The sequence below is a fragment of the Pagrus major genome, chromosome 22, assembly GCF_040436345.1.
Source record: "Pagrus major chromosome 22, Pma_NU_1.0".
In the NCBI taxonomy this organism is placed as follows: domain Eukaryota; kingdom Metazoa; phylum Chordata; class Actinopteri; order Spariformes; family Sparidae; genus Pagrus; species Pagrus major.
The window spans coordinates 21955525-21976352 of record NC_133236.1 but is presented as its reverse complement, the minus strand read 5'-3'; the positions used below and the strand labels follow the sequence as shown (position 1 = coordinate 21976352).

The 20828-nt window shown below is 40.9% G+C and overlaps 2 protein-coding genes across 2 annotated transcripts; one reads left to right on the top strand and one right to left on the bottom strand.

The window, feature by feature from the left end:
* Window positions 1–181: 181 nt before the first annotated feature.
* On the top strand, window positions 182–6275 carry fam167ab (family with sequence similarity 167 member Ab). Its single transcript, XM_073493300.1, has 3 exons — window positions 182–266; window positions 4044–4606; window positions 5967–6275. The coding sequence occupies exons 2-3, from the start codon at window positions 4241–4243 to the stop codon at window positions 6228–6230; spliced, it is 630 nt and encodes a 209-aa protein (XP_073349401.1). The 5' UTR covers window positions 182–266; window positions 4044–4240; the 3' UTR covers window positions 6231–6275.
* A 6124-nt stretch (window positions 6276–12399) lies between these two features.
* Window positions 12400–20604, bottom strand: ccm2 (CCM2 scaffold protein). Its single transcript, XM_073493448.1, has 10 exons — window positions 20201–20604; window positions 15986–16162; window positions 15777–15860; window positions 15507–15690; window positions 15203–15339; window positions 14942–15077; window positions 14699–14756; window positions 14454–14589; window positions 14219–14357; window positions 12400–13699 (listed from the first exon to the last, which is right to left on the bottom strand). The coding sequence occupies exons 1-10, from the start codon at window positions 20228–20230 to the stop codon at window positions 13404–13406; spliced, it is 1377 nt and encodes a 458-aa protein (XP_073349549.1). The 5' UTR covers window positions 20231–20604; the 3' UTR covers window positions 12400–13403.
* Window positions 20605–20828: the final 224 nt, after the last annotated feature.

Below are 20828 nucleotides of genomic sequence, written 5' to 3'. Positions count from 1 at the left end.
TCAGTCTGTGCTGCAACCCTCATTAATATTCATGCGGCGGGAAGCCTGATAGGGATTCCTGGGGCGTCTCCCAGCAACCAGAACCTGACGCAGCCGCTCCGCCCCGCCCCCCTCCTCCGGTAGCTTCCTGCTCAAAAACAAGCGGACCGCGGAGCTGCTGAGGGACGGACACAGGAGCTGGGTCTCGATGGTCGTCGGTGATGCGGCTTGCTCGGCTTCAGGTTGGCTGACTACAAGTTGGACTCCAGCAGCTGAAGTCTCACAAGGTAGACGAGCCGCACGCAGTTTTGAATGAGGCAGGTAATGTCTCACCTGGCAGCAGGAGGAGGTTAAAATGAGCGTCTGCGCACCAGCATCACTTCGGGTTATCCGCGCGTGACGTTAAGTTCAGCGCGAGCCTTAATGTTGTATCATTTTTATGCAGAAATCATGCTAGGCTATTCCTTAAAGAAACCAATGTGGACTACATGTTGTTGCTTTTATGTTAGGAAGCTTTGCTAAATGAGCAATTAAGTTGGTTAACTTGAGCACAACTTTATATTCTGACATGTCCCCTTATATGGGCTGAAGTTACATTCTTACTACATACATGATATAGTAGCTAGTTAGTAGGCTAATGTTTTTTGTGTGTTTTTTTCACCCTTAAAAAGTGAATAAGGAAAGAAAAATACTTGTAGTCCACTTCAGTTCGGAGGGAAACATTCATCTTTTTACTCCACTACATGTAGCTCATGTGATAACTCCAGGAATGAGTCACTTTGCAGTTACACATTAATAAGACAAAATAAAAAATACTTATATTGTCTTTTAACTTGTATTGACTCTAGGATGCTCAGGCGAAGGGACTGCAGATGAAAGCTAGCCATTCAGCTAACTCTGGTGCCTTTACACAGTGTTGTATAAAGTAACCAAAAGTCGTAGGCTACTTGAGTAAAAGTAAAGATATCATGTTAAAATATTTCCTTGGTAAAAGTGAAAGTCACTCATATAAATAGGACTTGAGTAAAAGTATTAAAGTGTCTGATATTAAATGTACTTAAGTATTGAGCGAACAAGTAAAAGTAAATTATACATATATTTACATGTATGCATACCCTGTATACTCTGGGTTCAGCATTTTTCCAATTATTGGAATCAGGTTTTTGCATGTAATCTGAAAAGTTAGTAGGAACTAAAGTTATTAAATTCATGTATTCATGTCAATATTTGTCTCCAAAATGTAGTGGAGTGAAGGTATAAAGTACCAGAAAATGGAAATACTTAAGTAATGTACAAGTACCTCAAAATTGTACTTAAGTACAGTGCTTGAGTAAATATACTTAGTTAACAATACTTAGTTACTTAATTAAAATATCAAAGTACTTCCTCAGCCACAGTAGTTTCTTTATTCTGTGTGTGCATGTGTTATAGTATTAAAGTAATAGTGTAGGTATATTGTGATTTAATTAAAGCAGTATATCTTAGCCTTTATAAATGTGATTTTTCTTCCTTACTTCTTTTTTCTTCCTTACTTTTTTTCCTTACTTCTTTTTTTTTTCTACCTTACTTCTTATTTACTTAGGTTTTTAATGTGGTATAATTTGAACCACGGGCTGTTTTATTGAGTTTCTGTTGCCATAACAAAGGACTCCAATATGCCACAGTAATTGGGTGTTTCCTTTTATGAATAGCTTTTCTGTTCAGCTGCTCATCTCTTTGAGTCAACGTTTGACCCTGTTGATGATTTTTATGGATAGTAATGCTCATGTTCTCATGTACAGCACTGTGTATCAGCACATAACCCCCCCTCCATCTTGAAATTTAACACCCTTGGATGGAAATGACTCAGAGGTGTGTTGCGTTATAGATTGGAGAGATTAACACTAAAGCCTGATTAGTTATTCTGCAGTCATGTTTGTTATGTAGACATGCCTTCATGTTCCAGTCCAGATAGGAGAGCCAGACTCAGAAGCCAGACCAGGTTTTGGCATCTTATAATCCAACACCACCAAATAAATTATATCGATGTGGCATTACCTCATCTGAATGTTGCTGAGCAGTCAAATCCTAGTGCCTTGAAACCAGAAGGATGTATGGGTGATGTTTGGTGAAATGCCAGTTGGATAATGGGGATAAATGGTCTTTTTCCTCCCAAGATTTGTCAGCGTTTGTGCATTTGATATTCAGGATGTAAATTTTGGCTTCCTTAAGAGAAATATTTCCTGCTGGTCTATTCAGAAGTGGCTGAGGTCACCAGAAGTGCCACTTAAATGATGAAGTAACCGGCAGGAGGCTGGTTTGGTGGTTTTTGCCGTTATGATTTTAAACTCTTTATTTCTGCATAATTGTGATCACAGCTCATTATATTTAATCGAATATTTGCACACTCACTTTTCCTCAGCTCTCTGAAACTCTTAGCTCTGCAGTTCCTGTTCACAGTGTAAATCACTACCTTACTGGAGATACAGTGTCTTTACAAACTCTTTAAAAATGCATGTGGTATGGATTTTCATCCTTCTTCATTGGTCTCCTGTAACAATGTGGTCTCCAGAGAAACACTGATTCCTTTATGGAATAAGGAGTGGATCCATTCCCACAAGTCAGCTATTCTTCACAGCGAGAGGTCTATTTTACCTTGCAGAATGACCAAGCCTATCATTAGATACAATGACTTCACTGCTGGTCTGCTGTGCCCATTATGGAATAACTGAGCGCTAACCACTTATTGAGTGCTTGAATACTGTGTAAGAGGACACTGGGCTTAAAGTCTGCTGTAGCTGCAGCTGTTATGTGTGTGTTTGCTATATCATCTAAGAGGCTCTATTAAAGATTTAGTTTGTGACTTTATTTATTTATTTAGTCAAGTCTTTCCTGTTGGCCTCTATCCTCACCCAGATGTATCTAGCTGGGTGGACTAAAAGTACTGGTTCATGATCACCAGTGGAAGAATCCCACTAACTTTACTAATTTACTTACTTCAGGGTACTAAAAAACAGCACCCACCCCAGCCACAGTGTGTTCACCCTGCTGCTGTCTGGCAAAAGATACAGAAGTATCCGCTGCCGTAGCACCAGACTATGGAGCAGCGTCTTTCCTCAGGCTGAGACTCCTGAACTCTCACTCATCTATATAAAAGTTTGTTTTTTGTCTCATGTAGCATAAAAGGACTTTATGAACTTTTAACCACAACCTTTAACCTTTTAATCTATGTAATTTTCCTCTATAGGCTTAGTGGTTTTAAGTTAAAAATCTTGATAACTTTTGGAATAATAGCGTGAAATTTGGTAAAAACTAATTTTTCTTTTTGTTTATGAACCAACGTACCTGCAAAACTGATTACATTGCCTTCAGCCCCTGCCATACTTTGTATTCAGTGCTAATTAGCAGATGTGTCCATGCTAACACACTAAGATGGTCATTGTGACTGTTCTTGCCAGCATGCCTATGTTAGCATTTAGCTCAGCGCAGAGACAAAATCCACATTGTTGAAAAAGAAAGGTGAACGCGTCTTATGAGAGCTACTTAAATATGCCATAATGTTACGGATCCGTTAAGTAATTTGTGAAACATGTGTTATCATGACAAACGTTTTTAGCTGCAAATAGAGGGCTTTCGGTAAAAGAGCAACACTATCAGCCATCGTGCCCAACCGCCAGTCGTCTGACACCTCAGGTCGACGAAGCGGAGGAGGCGGAAAATTGCTGATTCATTTACAGTCCCGGTGTTGTTGCTATGGAAACAATTTGTTCCTGTTAAATGAAAAATCCTGTAGGTGTGTTCCCTCAGTGTGTCTGTGTTATTAGATATGTGAGAAGCCAAATGCTCAATTTAAATTAGTTTACAGCAGGAAGGAGAACACGGAAAGAGAAGTTTAACTTTACTTTTAATCCAGTCTTTCTGAGATTAAATCTATCCTGTTATACAACTGAGCCTGAGTCATGACAAAGTTGAGGTGTAGCCTTTTTGTCAGATGCCACGTTAATTTGATCTCTTGTCATTTTAATATGATGGCTGGTGATACAGTCAGCAAATGTTTCCTAACTTACGTCATCTCTTCTTTACAGCTTTAAAGATCATCTGCCTTCAAAACTCCAATGGATCCATCAGAAATCCTTTGAAGATCGAATTTGCTGACAAAGAGCAGAGAAAATAGATGCAGGAAGGACATGATCACATCACTGCGAGGCCACCAATGAAGAACAGATATCTATTTTTATTTTGACACATTTTTAGGGAGCTTTTTTTGTTTACCACATTAAAGATGGACGTACCCTCTGCTCCTCAGATCATGGTGGACCCAGCTTGTGTCCTCGAGGAAGCAGAATGTGGGGAAGACTTGGATTTGCCTACAGATGACCATCTCATGAACTTAAAGGCCTTGACTGAGAAATTAAGACTGGAGACCAGGAGACCGTCTTACCTGGAGTGGAAAGCCCGGCTCGAGACGGAAAGCTTCAGGGAGCCAGGAAGTGGAAAAGGCCCGATCCACGTTGAGCCTGAAGGGAAAGCAGTCACACCCAAAGAGACGGTAGTGAACTCTGAGATGATTCAGTGCAAGTTGCCTTCAGGTGTACTGAAAGGATTTGGGAACATCGATGAAGCTCTCAGTTGGCTGAGGAGAGAACTGGTGAGACATTGCAGTAGTTGGAGTAGTTTACTATAAGTTGTAAGTTTACTATAAATTTGGGATCTCTGATATATTTTGTTTTGTTTTGTATATGCAGCCGTTGGATGTCCCTATTGCAGTCAGATAATTGAGATTCATTCACTTTGAATCACACTCTTTATTTGAAGAGCTTTTTAATTTTGCAGTTAAAAGCCAGATTGGGAAATAACTTCCTGCTACTTAGCTAATTAGAATTAAACAATGGACACAATGTCCAATTACTGGCCAGAAGAATCCCATTCACATCATTGAGTGAGATTGATTGGGACTCAGGCAATTGCATCAGACATCTGTTACACAGTTTTTGCAAGAGTAATCACTTTTACTCTGTTCAATTACTCTGCACATTCACACACGGTCCATAAGCCTGGACTGAGCACGCAAAGAGGCACCGTCAGAGGCAGAATCATAGCCAAAAAGACAGTGGACAAGAGAGATGAGAATAATCTTTGCACACGGACAGTGGACATGAAAGAGACAAAACTAAGAGCACTTAATGATGAGAAACTTGTTTGTCAGTGTCCCACTGTGAGTTTGCTTTTGAGATTTAGATAGACAATAAGGACTGAATGCATTGACCTCCTGTGAATCTAGATCAAGAACCAAGTCTAAATTGATGTCGACTCGTACGTAAAACACTGAAGCATGGAATTAAAAATTGTTTGTAGACGAAAAGTTCAACATTTTTGGAAGTAAACTTATTTGCCTTGTTGCCAAAGACTAGACGAGGAGATTGATACCACACTCATGGCAAAAATGAAGCTAACAATTAGCTTAGCTTAGAATGAAGACTGGAAACAGAAGGTAATGGCTAGCCTGGGTTTTTTTTCAGAGCTTATCTAATAGTTTCCCCCTGTTTTCAGTCTTTGTGCTAAGCTAGGCAAACTTGCTTCTGGATGTAGCTTGATATTTATCATACAGACGTGCACACTACATGCACGCTACCTTTCAGCAGAAAAACAAATAAGTAAAAAGGAAAACATTCTCTAAATCTGTAAATTATGACTATATATTTATATAATTAATTAATTAATTATATAAGAACTTAACCAGCTGTTTTATTTTCATCAATTAATTCTTAAAAAAGGAGTTGCTCAGTTGTCATGGAGATGGTTTAGTAGTTATCATCATATCCAACCATCTATTATCACGTGATTAAAATTCCTAACTTACATGATGTGCTATCAGTTCAACCATCTCCACAGCTACTTAACAACTCCATCCACTGAGGAAGGCCATTAGATGTGGTTGAAAGAAAGTTGATTAATCAGTTAATCAGCAGGTTGTTTGAGCACCGCTGTTTCCTGTCTCTCTCCAACAGACGGACATGCGCTTGCAGGACCAGCAGCTGGCCAGGCAGCTCATGCGACTCCGAAACGACATCAACAAGCTGAAGATAGAGCAGACGTGCCACCTGCACCGACGGATGCTCAATGACGCCACCTTTGGGCTTGAGGAGCGGGATGAGCTGTCGGACCTGCTGTGCGAATGTCCAGTCACCCCGGGGCTGGGCCTCTCGGCCCCGCTGAGGCTCATCGGCGTCACCAAGATGAACATTAACTCTCGCCGTTTCTCGCTCTGCTAGTGACTTCAGTCAGAGATTCCTAGAATAAAACAGCCTGTCTAACACTATGTTTGCTCCAGTGCAACATGCCAGCTACGGCCATATGTCAGATAGTGGTGAACTCTTGCATTTGCAACTCGTGCATTTAGCGCTTGACCACAATGATGTGAGGATGAACCTCGATGTAAACACTGTTTTACAATCCCTATAATCAAAGAGAGCGATTTTAGTAATGTATATTATTTAGAAAGAATAATTTGAGTGTAGAAGGTACATATAAAGTGTTTTTGCCACTAAACTATACAGGGCAGCTATATACAGAAACCTGTCTGTCTTATAACCACAGACGATTTTAAACTTGTAGGCCATTGTGACTTGAAACAGAATAGTTGCAGTTTTTAAACTAAAGCACTCTCAAGTTGTTTGGTGGGTCTTTTGTGGTTTCTGTCTACAAGCAGAGATTAAAAATTTCAATATATTTTTACGGCATACAGACCTCTGTGTGATGCTTTCAATGACAGTCAGGATTTGATTCTACTCCATGTTCCATGTTGTCTCAATCTAAATGTTTTTGCTTTTTAAAAAGATGCCTTAATATTGATACATGTACAATATACCGAATGCATATTTGAGTTATCTAGTAGTAACATTGCTTTTTTGTAGAAAATGAGGAAAATGATTTATTCTTTGTAATGATTTGATGGTTTTAAGTTTGCTTCTTATAAGTAAGGATGCATGTAACTCTTGGTTAGAGCTTTGCCCTTTTCATGCTCTAATTGTGATCTGAAAGTAATTGAGATGGAATTGTCTGTTTGAAGCAAAAACAAGGTTTAGTTTCATGGATAAACATTGAATTACAACCCATCTTGACCAGATGACATGATTATGTGGATCTTGTTATGAGCCTCCTGTAATGATGAGATATGTCATTAGAGGTACCCTTGCCTTACTAATTTTCTCTGGGCTGTGGGGTTTTGAAATGTGAGCATAAGAAATTTGAGTCAAGTCCCAATGCACAAAGCATGCGACAGGAAAAAGGATTTTTAAGGGTTTAAGATGCCCCTCCTTGTGGCCCAGATACACTATAATACAATGTGAATATAATAACATCTTTCAGGCTCTCTCACACACAAGATCTATTTTTTCACAACAACAGAGCAACCATTGAAATGACAGGGTTAACATCAGCATCCACTGCTGAGACTGTTAGACATTATATGATTAGCATGTTGAACAAACAAAACACTCGCCCATTGTCTCAGTTTTCAGTATCCCCTGAACAGTGAGGCACAATGCCACCCGGCAAGAAAACAACTACTATGACAACTTGGTCTTGTGTTACTAAGCCTATAATCAACTGGGACATACTGTACTTTGAAACTGGTTTGACAAAATATGATACCTTAAACGGGTTCTTGTTAGTGGTTGTAGGTTTTCACAAATTTACTGGAACTAAATGATCCATCAAGAAGATGGATGCCTTACTTTTTCAACCTTTAATTTGCTGTCATCACAAGAAAGTCTCATCAGGGATGCAAACGACCGTTTAGGTGACGTGTGAATCAAATCTCCTTAACGATACCTACAGCTTATTTGATTGAATACACCTTTACACTTTTCCAACTATGCATACTCCTTCAGCTGTTCTTAATACAACGTTAAGCCAGCAGTGCAGTTTAGCACCTGCCCATTATTCAAGCAATGCAGTTTAGCTCCAAGGACTTTTTGACTCATAGATGTGTCACTAGGATGAATTTTTGTTTGCATTGGAGACCCTGAATTTGAACTTTAAGATGCGATAGTGACCTTTTGGTTACTCCCATCAACCTTTAATTCGCAGCATTTTGTGTGGTTTCTGGGTATTTGGTGTATAATGAAGGGAAGGGAAGGGGCCCCACAACAATTTACTGTATATAGATGCTCAGCAAATAAAATATAATTGACTACAGTCGAGAAAATTTGTTTTACTAACATAACACAGACAAAAGAAAACACTCAAATTCTCAAAACACTCAAAAAAACAAAAACATATCTCCCAAAATGTTGAATTAGTCCTTTAAGTTTTGGAAAACAACATGGTTACCTCGCCCCCTTTCTTCAAATGAGCCTCTCTGTCATTTTTGTCCCAATTCTTTTGTTCTCCTAGTAGGCCGAGCTGTCATCTGTGCATGCTTCACAAGAACTTAAATAAACAGTTGGGAACAGCCCAGGCTCCCACAGTCCTGGGTATGTGTGAAGACATGAGCATGGAGGTCATGAGCTTTTGCATGTGAGTGTCACAGTGTGACCCTCTCGCTGATTCCTGTGTCCGTCTCCATCTGGAGGGCCTGAAGTGGCGTGTCATGAATGACTCTGCTGAGCCTGAGATTTTTCATGCATGAGCTCCAGCTTTATGTGAGCTTAACGCTGCTGAAAGCCACATCTCCTTTTGACTGAAAGGCTGCCAAAGGGGCCCATTGCATATTATTTCTAACAAGCTTCTGGTGATCAAGGTGGTTTCATTTCATTTTTCTATCATATTTAAGTCATTACAATGAAATAAATACTGTGCAACCACTGTTCCGTGGAACAGCAATTTCAAGAAGATTGAAAAGAAAGTGTACTTGTTGCTTGTTTAGATTCTAGTACTGCCCAACGGCTGTTCCTGGAGTTTGCTATTTTATTAATTTCATGCCTAACCCATCTCATCTGCATGACAAAATGACTTGACAGGCATAAAATCAGATGTTGTCTCTGCTATTGAAGCATGAAGACCAGACACTGTATCAAAAGCCACAGTCCTGATGCAAAAATTAGGCATCATGTTGAGACCATAGACCTCGGCATGGACCGGCTGGTTCAAGTCCAACAGACCGGTCTAAAAAAAAGGAGGTGGACCGGTAGCTGGAGAGGTTCCAAGGACATTTCCTCTGTCTCATATCACTAGCATGTGTGTATGTTTCTGTGTGCGTATATACAATTACTAAAAGTTGCATAGAAGAATCACTAAGACAGACATGCATTGCAACCAAGAGATGACATTGACATCTTTCCTGTGGCCGATGTTGATGAGGGACTCAACCCGCCTGGTGTTGAAGAAGAAGACCCTCTGCTTGGTGGATCCATAAGAGGAGAACAATGAATATGAAGCCATCAGTGGAAAATGAATCTTGAGGAATGATAGAAAGTCCTGCCACAAAATCCAGACAGTAGAAACATCTACCACTGTCAGAAGCCCTTTTACACTGCATTTTCATATTGCACCATTATTCTGCCTCGCCGTCTGCATAATAGTTACAGAATCTCCGTGTAAAAGGGGCTAGAAACTGCAACACATCACATCCCTGGCACCCTCACTGATCACCACCAGCCCACTGGAGTGGCTGAGACACCACTGACCCTATTACAAGACACTGTACCATCAAAATGGTTTTGAAGCTGTTATTTTAAGGTAAAAAAAGAACTACATCATGTTGCTTTCAATTGGGATGCTGTCAGTTAACTGCTATTTTTACCTTTTGTCTACTGGAGCTTTTTTTTTTCTGATGTTCACGGCTGGGAATGTAGCTGCCATCCTGTTCCAGGAATATAACAGATGTGACACCACAGAGCTGCAGTGCTCGCCGTGACTGAGCTGCAAACTCGAGCGTGAACGGCCGACAGAAACATCACCAAGGTGAACCGCAGGGTGAGACTGGCGAGAATCCCAGACTGTATCTCCCGCCGAGCCTTTGTGTAGCACCGTCTGAGTGCACCTCATCTGAGAAAAGATCTACTGTAAGGATGGGCCGCTTGCAGACCAGACCACTGCAACGCAAAGAAGAACATCATAAATAAACGATTAGTTGATGGGTTATTCCGCATATTGAATCTTTTTTGGATGCTGACTTGGGTGATGTCATGACAGAATGAACATTCAACCGGCAACAACACTCTCAGGTTTTAATGGTGTGGAAATAAGAGCTAAATCAGACTGTTTTTGTTGGAGAAGAAAGGCATGTTGCCTCAGACTCATGAGGCTTTAAGCTTGACCACACAATTAAACCCCTGGAGCGTCGAGACATAGATTCTGACTGTGTTGGTTGTTGGAAAATAGATTTATAAGGTCAGAGGGACATTTGGATCAGTTCCTGGACACATATTAAACATGCACAGGAGCTAAAAATTACTTTAAAAGCTTCGCTTTCTATTTGGGGTATTTGGGGAAAAGCACCTTTCTTGCAGATTCCTTTTCATTTTGGATCAGGCTGTGTGCTATTTGGTTGGTGGGGGAAAAAAAAGGCTCTTGAATGTGAATCACAGAGGACCGTTTTTACACTGTATATTCGAAGAAATATATTTTTTTGAATTTGTATCAACAAACTAATTTGATAAGCTTTTTTTGTTAGCAGCATTGTACAGTACATTTCATTGCAAAGTGTATTGTACATGACAAATAAAGAACCTTGAACTAGAAACAAGCCGTAAACACAACATTCTTCATATCACTGCATAGGTTTAGGGGTTTTATGTAGCTGGATGTTAAGTAAGTATAAATAAAGGCTGATTGATTGATATGGTGACCTTATTAGCAAACAGTTGCCTATTAGCACATCCAGCCGACAATGAGCAACCACTAACATTAACATTGATTTGGAGAAAAAGTTCATTATCCACTCTCCTTTCACATGTGTTTTTGGTCTCCACCAATTGCAGCCTATCAAAGATTTTTATGCTGAAAGCAGCTGCCTGCTGATGTCATAAAGTATGTTCAAGGGAGCAGCCAGCGTGAACCAAAACAGTGATCTGAAAGACGCTAAAATAGCAAGGATTTTGATTCAGAGCATGTTTAACCAAATCTTGACAGTATCAACTAGCAGAATGAAGCGATGCACAATATGGATTTTTTTTCAGCCGATACCAGGATTTCAATTACCGATAAGAATAGCAATAGTGTCACATTTTTATTTTAAAAAGAAGTTCCTAATCTGTACTTTATGCACAGCTGAGGCTTAGAAAGTCTCAGATGTAGTGAGCAAAGATGAATGGTTTAATATTCCACACCTCTAATACGATTTCTTGTGTTAAAACCCAGCTTTTCCCATCTTCTCTAAACTCAAGGGACGTAATGAAGGAAAATGTATCAAAAGTTTTTCTTGAATCAGCGTCCTATAATAAATCCCTTTGAAGTTACCAATCTAGTGTAGTCACAGACTTCTATATTTAATCCACTTACCGTTACGGCCACAATCTCAAGCGAAACACGTCAACAAACGCCCATCTGATTCTTCTTCAAGAGGCATGCTCATGCAAGGTAATGAAGTCACTATAGAGGCACTACGGGGGATCTGGCCGTTGTTGTAAAGATAATTGCCGAACTCTTTATAAAACAGCGTGGGATCTTTTAATGACTTAATTAAACCAACTGATCTATCTAATAACTACTTACTTCAAATGAGGAGCTGTAATGAGTCACTCTGCGCTGTCTAAAATTGGATTACGAAGAGTATTTACAGGAGGCCAATTAGGCTTCTGCCAAGTACTGTGAGAAAGCAGACGCTGAGACCATGTCGAAAAACATCATTTACTCTCCTCCTGTGCCAAAACAATGAAGCAACACTGTTGCAACCAGGTACATCTAACCAAGAATAGTTTGCCTGTGATGACAGAGTCTGTGTTTGCTTGGTGAGATCATAGGCTTCTTGATTATCTCATCCTTTTGTTCCGAGGCAGTGTCTCAAGCCAAAGTGGCTACATGAGCCCAGGTGTAGTGTTCCAGTCCAACAAACAGCAGACAACACAGACAAACATCTTTTGATTCCAGTTTGTTTCGTACGTTTCAAACTTACTGAGGAAAAAGTTTATGAAAGATCTGTGAAGGAAATGGTTTAAAAGCCCTGTGAGCGCCTTGACAGAATGGAATGTGCTCCTCTTGAACGGTGCTGCCAATTTCTGGCCTCTCGGACTCACAAAACTAATCCCTGACTTTGAGGGCGACATCCTGACTTATTGCTTTGATGAAAGCGAGGCTGAAGTTCCACAGCAGCTTACGTGCATCCAAGCAGATGATCAGTCAGAGAGGATCATAATCAGATTACAAAACCTTCGCCTCTTGTGTCAGTTTTGGTGAATGAAAAGTCAAATTAAATGAGGTTATTCTCACTTCAAACTGCAGTGGACAGGTGGCAAAGATGGTAATCCTGATGTAATTTTACAAAAACAAGACAATCAGTTTAAAGTAGCTGTTATTTAATAACCATGATTTGCTCAACAACTGTAGTTACAGTTCATAATTACCTGTCTGCGTGTGACAGACAGTTGGCAGCAGTACTGCAGTGTAAAGGCACAATGACAGATAAATGTAATATCACAAGACATAACAAGATGACCTGCAGGAGAAGAACACAAATCTAAAATCATAAATTTACATCAGCCATAACTGGCTTTGTCAAATACAGTCCCCACTCAATCGCTTGAACTGAATGAGAATTTTTGTTTTTACAGCATTTCCTTGGTCAGTTTGAATAAGGCAAAATTATATAAATGAGTAAACACTGATAACAAATGATAGTGTAGAAACAAAGTGGTACACAAAGCTTACTGAAAAACAAAAAAATATATAGAGCAAAATGTTACACTCTCACAGCAACACACACGTGTGAAATAAATGAAGACCAAAGTTCTCCTGGTGGATGAAGCGGATTGACCTATAGCTAAACAAAAGCACAAACCAGTACATCCTCACTCTTAACCTTCTAAAAACACGTAGACAGTCCTCTGATGGATTCTCCAGAGTCTTTGAGGGTATAAACACACTGAAATATTCTCAAAGACTCTGGATTTCCGCTACATTGATGACAGCGGTGGCAGATACTGCCAATAAATGAGTACAAAAATCAAAGAAACTTTAAAAATATATCAGAGACCATGAATCACTCTGAAATGCAAAAATAGCCAACTGACTGCGTGTCATCTACAGGGTCTGCATAAGTGCATTTGTTGACTTCATGTTTTTGTGGTAACAGGTTGAGGTTTTCTGTGAGTTTACAGGGACTGTGGAACGTCCTCTTTACAATTAGAGGAAAATACGCTTAACCAAATCTTAGGTCAGTGCTCAGGACCACCTTCATCTGATCCGTTCAGCTCATGCCTTCTGTTCATTTGTGAATTGGCTGCCATTCTATGTCAGCTCCGGCGAAAAAAAAGAGAAAAAAGAAAATCCCTTTGCTCGCCATGTCAAGGCGTCACTCCCTCCTGGTCCATACTGCAGCCGAGAGCTTCGATGTCATTACTGATGTCAGTGATCATGCGGTCCCATTCGTCTCCCTCTGAGGCCTCCTGGCCCTCGTCTGATGCGGCGCTCCCCCCGGCTGCTCCGTTGCCGTTGGTGGTAGAATCGGAGGCGGAGCTGGCTGTGCGCCGGTAGCGACCAAAGCTGTCAGTAATGATGCCTCGTCCGTCCTTCACACCGATGGTCTCGAGGAAATTCTCAAAGTGCTGGCTGTCCTTCTCTGGTATGAAGGGACGCAGGCCTGCAGGGGCACATAATAATGTGTAAGTGCCTGACAACTGTCTTTTTAGCACATACTTTAGGACAAATGCGTTACATTAAATGTGATATGAAAGGAAGGTGGATTTATATATAATAAAGGAGACAACAGAGCAGCTAGGACTTCTATCCAGATATTGGTTTTTATAATGTCTCATGTTTACAAATAGAGAGACGAAATTGGCCCTGAAACTGTTGTGGCAAGAAAACTGGAACCAACATAAGGTGTGGCTACTGGTACAAACACCAAGCAAGACTGTGGCACTTCTGTTCACCGTTTGTTTCACTTTTCCCCACAGACAAACCACAACCAAACCACATCAGCACAGTCAGTCCATTTTGGAAGCAGCTACTTAGTTTTAGTTAAGGTGGCACTGAATACACCAGTGTAACCATGACTTCAGACCTTGTTGGATATGATAATTATAGGTCTAGCTAAAACAAGATCATCGCATCTTGACTTATGGGGGGAAATACAGAAAAAAAAAAAGAGCGGTCATACCAAGTAGAAGGAACTTCCTGCTGTCCCCATAGAGTTGTCGAAGGTTAATACAGAACTCATGGATGGAGGATCCGTTGCGGTATTCATGAAGCAGGGTGGCAAACTGCTGGATCTCCTGTGATGACAGTTTTGTCCGCAGCTAAACAGAGAAAAAATGGCAAGAATTGTAAGTATTAGTGCAGCTTGAGAAAATGTCTTATGCCAAAAACGGAAAGAGAGGGTGAAATCATCATACTGTGGTCATGTAGTCCTGCAGGAGCTCTGCAGCAGTGGTGCTAAGCTCTCCTTCACTCGCAGTCTTTGTCTGAGGGGATGCTGGGGTGGAAGCTGAGGGAGAGTTTTCTTCTGCCTCCATTGAGCCCTGGAAAGGACTGTGAGAGAACACACCCCTTGTAAGTGATTAGCAAAAAGTGACACTTTCAGAGATGTGTCGAAATCTTTCACGAGCACTGTGCCCAAAATAGAAACGTGTGTACTTACAATGTGCTTGCTTCCTCATCAAAAGCCTCCTTAACATCCACTTTGCTTGAAGAGTCATCTGCAAAATAACTTAATATTTACTACAAACTACATATTTACAGGTTTATATCGTTCTGAAACTTGGAAAGACTGTAAAACTCCAAACTCATCCGTGAGTAAAACAGTATTATACTATTGTATTTAAACCCAATCAATTTTATATTTCTTAAGCTTGCGAGAGAGCTAGTCCATGTTGTTTCTCACCACTGTATAGAGAAAGGTGTCTGGTAGGTGTAGTCGCTCCATCAAAAATGGCTCTGTCCAAGAAGTCGATGGTTGATTCTGTGTAAACGATCTGAAAGACCTGGCTGAGCAAAAGACACAGCTCCTCTGCTGCTGCCTAAAACACAAAAAAGTGAGCAATTAATGATGCGGTCTTCAACTAATAACCTAACCTAACTAAAGATATAAACTCCATTTAACAATGTGCATGTAGTAAACGTAGCCACAGATGCAAAGTATTACCTTATTATCAACAGCCAGCACAAGCAGACAGCAGACTTCCACGAGCACAGCTCCACTCTCCGATAAGGAGCTCAGCGTCTGAGACTTGTTGAGATCAGGACATGAGCTGGGGCAAGGAGAACCTCCTGACTCCTGGGCTGAAAAACAAGGAAAAATAAACAAAGTCAAATTTAGTTGCTTAAGTGTTGAATAGTGTGTCGAGTAAAAAATCAAGTCAATTTTATTTACATAGCCCAAACTCACAAATCACACTGCCTATACCATTCATCTCTAGACCATGGATTTGAGTATAACTTCATTTTACCTGTTTTGATCACCACGAGGTGCAAAGAGTCGTCCCTGATGTAGGAGACAGCAGCGATATCATGGATGGGCACTCTCAGAATGATGTCTTCTCCATCGCGCCACACAAGCTTTATGTTGTATGCCGACAGGCTCACCACTGCATCCTGCTCTGATGTCAGCTGGCCTGCCAACTGATGGGACTTCTGAGAACCACAGAGGCACACCATCCAGGTTATGACAGATATTATGAACACCATATCAGGTTAAATCCTCTCACTCAGATACTCACCCTTGCAGTGTCGATGAGCTGCAGCACTTCTGTGCGACTTGATGGGTTCAAGTATCCTGGAACTGATGTCAGCTGCCCCAAGTACTGAACAAGGCAGAACAAAAGAAAAAGGTTTTTACTAAAAGTTTGATCCAGTATCATCATCATCAATCATTTAAGTGAATAGTATGAGAACATTTTTCATTTATATCCCTGCTAGTCTCACTCACTTTGACTTCCTTCTCAATGTAGTCATTGAGCAGGATGTCAGGGTCGATGCGGTGGTCAGGCTGAGAGAGCGAGAACGTGTGGAGGGCCCTGCGCTCAGTGGCTTTCTCCTGGGCCTTCTTGTCTCGCCCCTTCTCTCCTTTCAGGAAGACTCGCTTGAACGGAGACACGATACCAGGCTGGAGAATAAAGAATAAAGAAAGAGCGCGGGGTGGAGAGAAATTAGAAGATTGTAAAGCCGCTTTCCAAAATACAGTAAGAAATGAGACTCGATTTATGTGGATATGTAACATTTTAGACTTTCTATTCAACAATATATTATTAATAATTACATCTCCAGCGTAGATGTAGTAGCAATGCGATAGCAAGCAACAAAGTAAACCAAACAGAAGCTATATCAAACTTCTGTTGAGTGTGGTACTTGTATGCTGACTCCGTTTCCCCTGACTGAGCCGATAACTGCAGAGTAAGACACAGCAGATGTACTCTCGTATAGCTCTCCATGTTACCCAATACGTGTTTCTCAAATGTCAACAATAACATGTGCAAAAGGAAACCCTGCAATTTGCAATACTGGAGGAGTTTGCGGTTGAGGTCGGTGCAAAACATAATGGAGAATCACATCTTAACATCTAACATCATGAGTATTTACGCTTAAAACATCAACGAGCATAATGAGAAAAATATATTCTCCTTTTTTCCGTATTTACTTAAACCTATTCATCGCTTTGTTTGCAAATGACCCGGCCATTTATCATTCTTTCGCTCTTGTACCAACTGGTAGAAAGTCGATACTGTTCACTTTTAAGCTTGGTAAACCTGGATGAGTTCGGTCTACAGTCTATGCATAAAACAAAACATTTTAAAAAGCCTACCTCGTTCTCCATGAACCCAACACGCTAGAAGAGTCGCCTATTCAACGGCAAAGCACACAGCCGTGCCACGGACGCTGCTACGCTCGTACTGTCTCAACTAGCCACTTGTTGCCTCCACTCACACAGTGACAGCTGCCAACTGATGACAGACGTACAGGATCAAACACAGCATGACTGTGTGTCAGGGGTGTGACCCCCCAAAGAGGAAGGGAAGTGTCTCTCGCTCTATGCTCAGGCACAAGAACAGGAAGGGGACCAGCCACAACTTCCTGTGATGACACGCGCATGCATGCTTTAAATTCTGTAACGATCACAAGGCTGCTTCAGACTTCTTTCAATCTTGTTTTGAATATACTGAAGACAGACAAAAGAGAGTGTGCGGTGATCCCCCCTCTTGCTCCAGATCTTCATATTTATTGCGATGATGATGATGACTGCCGTCTTCCATCATTCTCTCATTTCACTCAGGACTCGGCTCAGCAGCACGTCTAAGCCACAGAAATACAAGACCTATATTCTACAACACTAACCACAGATGTCAAATCTGCAAAGCTGCACACTCGAAAGGGGGGGAAAAGTCTAGACAATCAAATGTAGTTCTGCAAGACTTATTTCCGTTTTTCAGCCACCTTATCAAAAAGGTCAATGTAACCAATTTGGCAGGAAGAGTAAACTTCATCTACACAATATCTACAATAGCAACACTGTATGGTTAATGTTGTAAGAATACTAATCTGTGTTAAATGAACTAATTCTCCCTCATTCATAACGCAGCTGAACAATCACTCACTGTGCCCATAATTTGGTTCCTGCCTGACGTGCTGACATTTGATCATAGAACAGCACAACTTATGACCAGTGCATTATTTAACACTACGTAGCTCGTGAAGACAAACACATTAACATTTTATAGCGTCTCCATGTGAAATGTGAGACGGGAGCTACTGTAGTTGACCCACAGTGAATGGCCTCAAGATGAATAGGTGCCATTATTGGCGAAAGTCTGTTTACAAAAGGGACATAAGAGAGGATACTGGGTGGCTTCTTTGTGCTGTGATGGCCAGACTCTGAAACTTTCTCACACATAAGAACAATACAGGAAAACTTGGGCTGCTAAAATTAGGGCCCATGAGACTAAGTTGGCCCACCAGATGTCACGTCTCTACTGAAAGGAAAAGAAAAAAAGAAGAAGTTTGTCCAACCTTGCTGTATTCAGTGTAAGGCTGCAACAATTAAGCACTGATCCATATTTTTCACCATTGTCTGATAGTTTATACACCAACATAACCTACCAATTAATCGAGACAATAATCAACAGGTTGTCAATGAAAAATAATCATTAGTTTCAGCCCTGATTCAGTGTAACAACAGGTTATAAGAATAAAAATCCAATCCTACAAATCCTACAAACGCCTAGAAACTATAACTACCTTTTATACAGTGGTCTTAAGGTAAAACACTACCATCTTAATCTGCCTTTCCAGACCTAAGCTGCAGCACCTGTTACATTAGGATATTTGTCATTCTTGATGTGTTACTGTGACATCACCAGTCCGGCTGGGCTGAAAGCAAGCTAATACACGGATATGCGAGTCATGACAGCATTCACTCTGCTATGTTCTTGTAAAAATAATTCCTCAACTTCTTTAGACACCACTGACCGGTTCAAGACTTAATGATTACCCAGAGTTTCCCTGACACGTGGGTGGGGGGCTTTTTCAAAGGAGTTCATATAGATCATTTAGCAAAGTGAAAGCAACCATATAAAAGGGGTCTTGTGTTTCATTTGAACCTGTGCAATACAGTAAAATAAGTATATAAATACATCTTGGGCAAATGCTGTTCACTATCACCACCAAGTGGCACATACAAGAACTGTATATATCTGTGACACTGATCCCTGAAGGTAAAGATCATCAATAAGTGCTAACCATATGACAACAACACTAAGTTTGTCAGTGACATTGCACTTACAACTAAGAAAAGGAATCTGATTTAGACCAAAAGGAGGTCCAAATCAGATTCATAAAGCTGAAACATTCAAATTTAGTGAGATTAAAAAGGACAAAAGACATACACTTTTCCACATCTGACTTTCTCAAAAGCTTAAATGCTGCTCGGCATTACGAATCGGTCCCCTAGCCATCAGCGATGAGGTATTTTGAGGGGAAGTTTCAAAGAGTAGACACTGGGTTTGTTAAAAACATTTCCTTGTCACAACAAACCTTCTTGACACAAGGATATCACTTCACTTCCGTCCAAATTTCCCTCCACATCAAGAGGAGATGGGGAAACGACTCTTGTGTTATTGCCATGAAAAATTATAGAAAAACCAGAGCAATCATAGCCAAAAAAAAAAAATATGTTAACCTCAGATCACTTCCCATTATGCTGCACAGGCTGTGAGAACTTATCAGTGCCATGTCTCGACTAGATATGCTGGAGTCCTGCAATTCAGTTTCCTCCTGTGCCAGCCAGAGGAACAGAGGGAACATGTCCCCGGTGTCTATTATCAGACGAGGTGGGAAGAAAAAGATCAAGGAAATGTCAGCTATGTGTCCGAGCATTAAGATCTGTCCCACTACAAATCCAAACTGGATCATTAGGCAGTATGTGTGTGAGACAGGGCAGCAGGGATGGCTGACACAACCAAGGAGAGCTGATTCCCTTCAGCATGACTGACACCGCCTCTGACAGCCCATGTTGAGCACAGATCTTCCGCCTACGCTGACCAACGAGGGTTACTACTCTGGAAAACCTGTTTGTGCTTTCATTATCTTTGTGGAAATACTGACACTACGGTATAACGCCCTATATGTCACCCTCAGTGTTAAAAAAAAACAACAACAACAACCCACAATGGATTACACACAATACATACATTAGCCTAATTATTACAACAATGGCCGGTATTTCCTTTTAAGTACATTTGCCACAAGAACACAGCGTTATATCTGAACAAGTTTCAATGCACTACAAAGCGATCAACGCTCAGATAAAGTTGATATTAATATAAACACGAGATTAAATCCTGAAACTCAGTGTAATCTTGAACTGAGGCGGTAACGTTTTAAACTTTTAACACTCAAGCAGTTTCGCTTTAACTTACCTATTTACCGTCCCTTCGATAAAAGATACACATGTTCCCTTTTTTGGACTAACTGTGGTTGATAGAAAAGACAACATATCTGTCAGCGTGTGTGTTTTCCCGTTTATATTTACTTCAAAGTTGGCTAAACTTAGCAAGCTAACTGCTAAACTCCCCCCTGCTCCGGCTAGCTAACAAGTTAGCATGCTAGCTAGCCAACTTGCAGTACAAAGTGTGACAAATGCCCGACTCACCTTTTTCACTTTTTTCACATCATCCTCCATTTCTACCTAATGGTCCTCTTCTTCATATTCAGTTCAGCGCGGAGGTCCAGGTGAGACGAGACATAGCTACCGATGCTTTTAACCAGCACTCATCTGACAGTAGTTAGCTTTGCTAGCCTAGCCTAGCCTAGCGTAGCTTAGCTCAGCCTAGCGTTGGTAAAGTGATGCCCGAATTTGAGCTGACAGCAAAACGCCATCCCGGCACCCGCCTTAATCCGCAACCATTAAAAGAAAAACGCCGGCGCGCCACCAGTGTGAAAATGCTACGCTTCGGTGCTGCTAAAGCGACTACAGGAATAGTCTGTGAACAAGACAAACTAGGATAAAACAGGGAAAAGTTTTCAACCGTGCCGCCATTTTGGGCGTTGAACTGTGGTCCAGCATGCTTTGCTTTGCACAAACCAAAACAGCTGCTACTGATGCAGCTGGGTGAGAAGAGCAGCCAGCTCAATGAGGCTGCAGTGGCACTTTCTCTGGTAGCTTTAAGTTGTTAACTAGGATAAAAAAGTTTGACAATTCATCCAATCACAGAGACTCACTTCAAACCAAAGAAGTATATCCTTATTAGAGACATTTGACTTCTGCACAGGTAAGACTG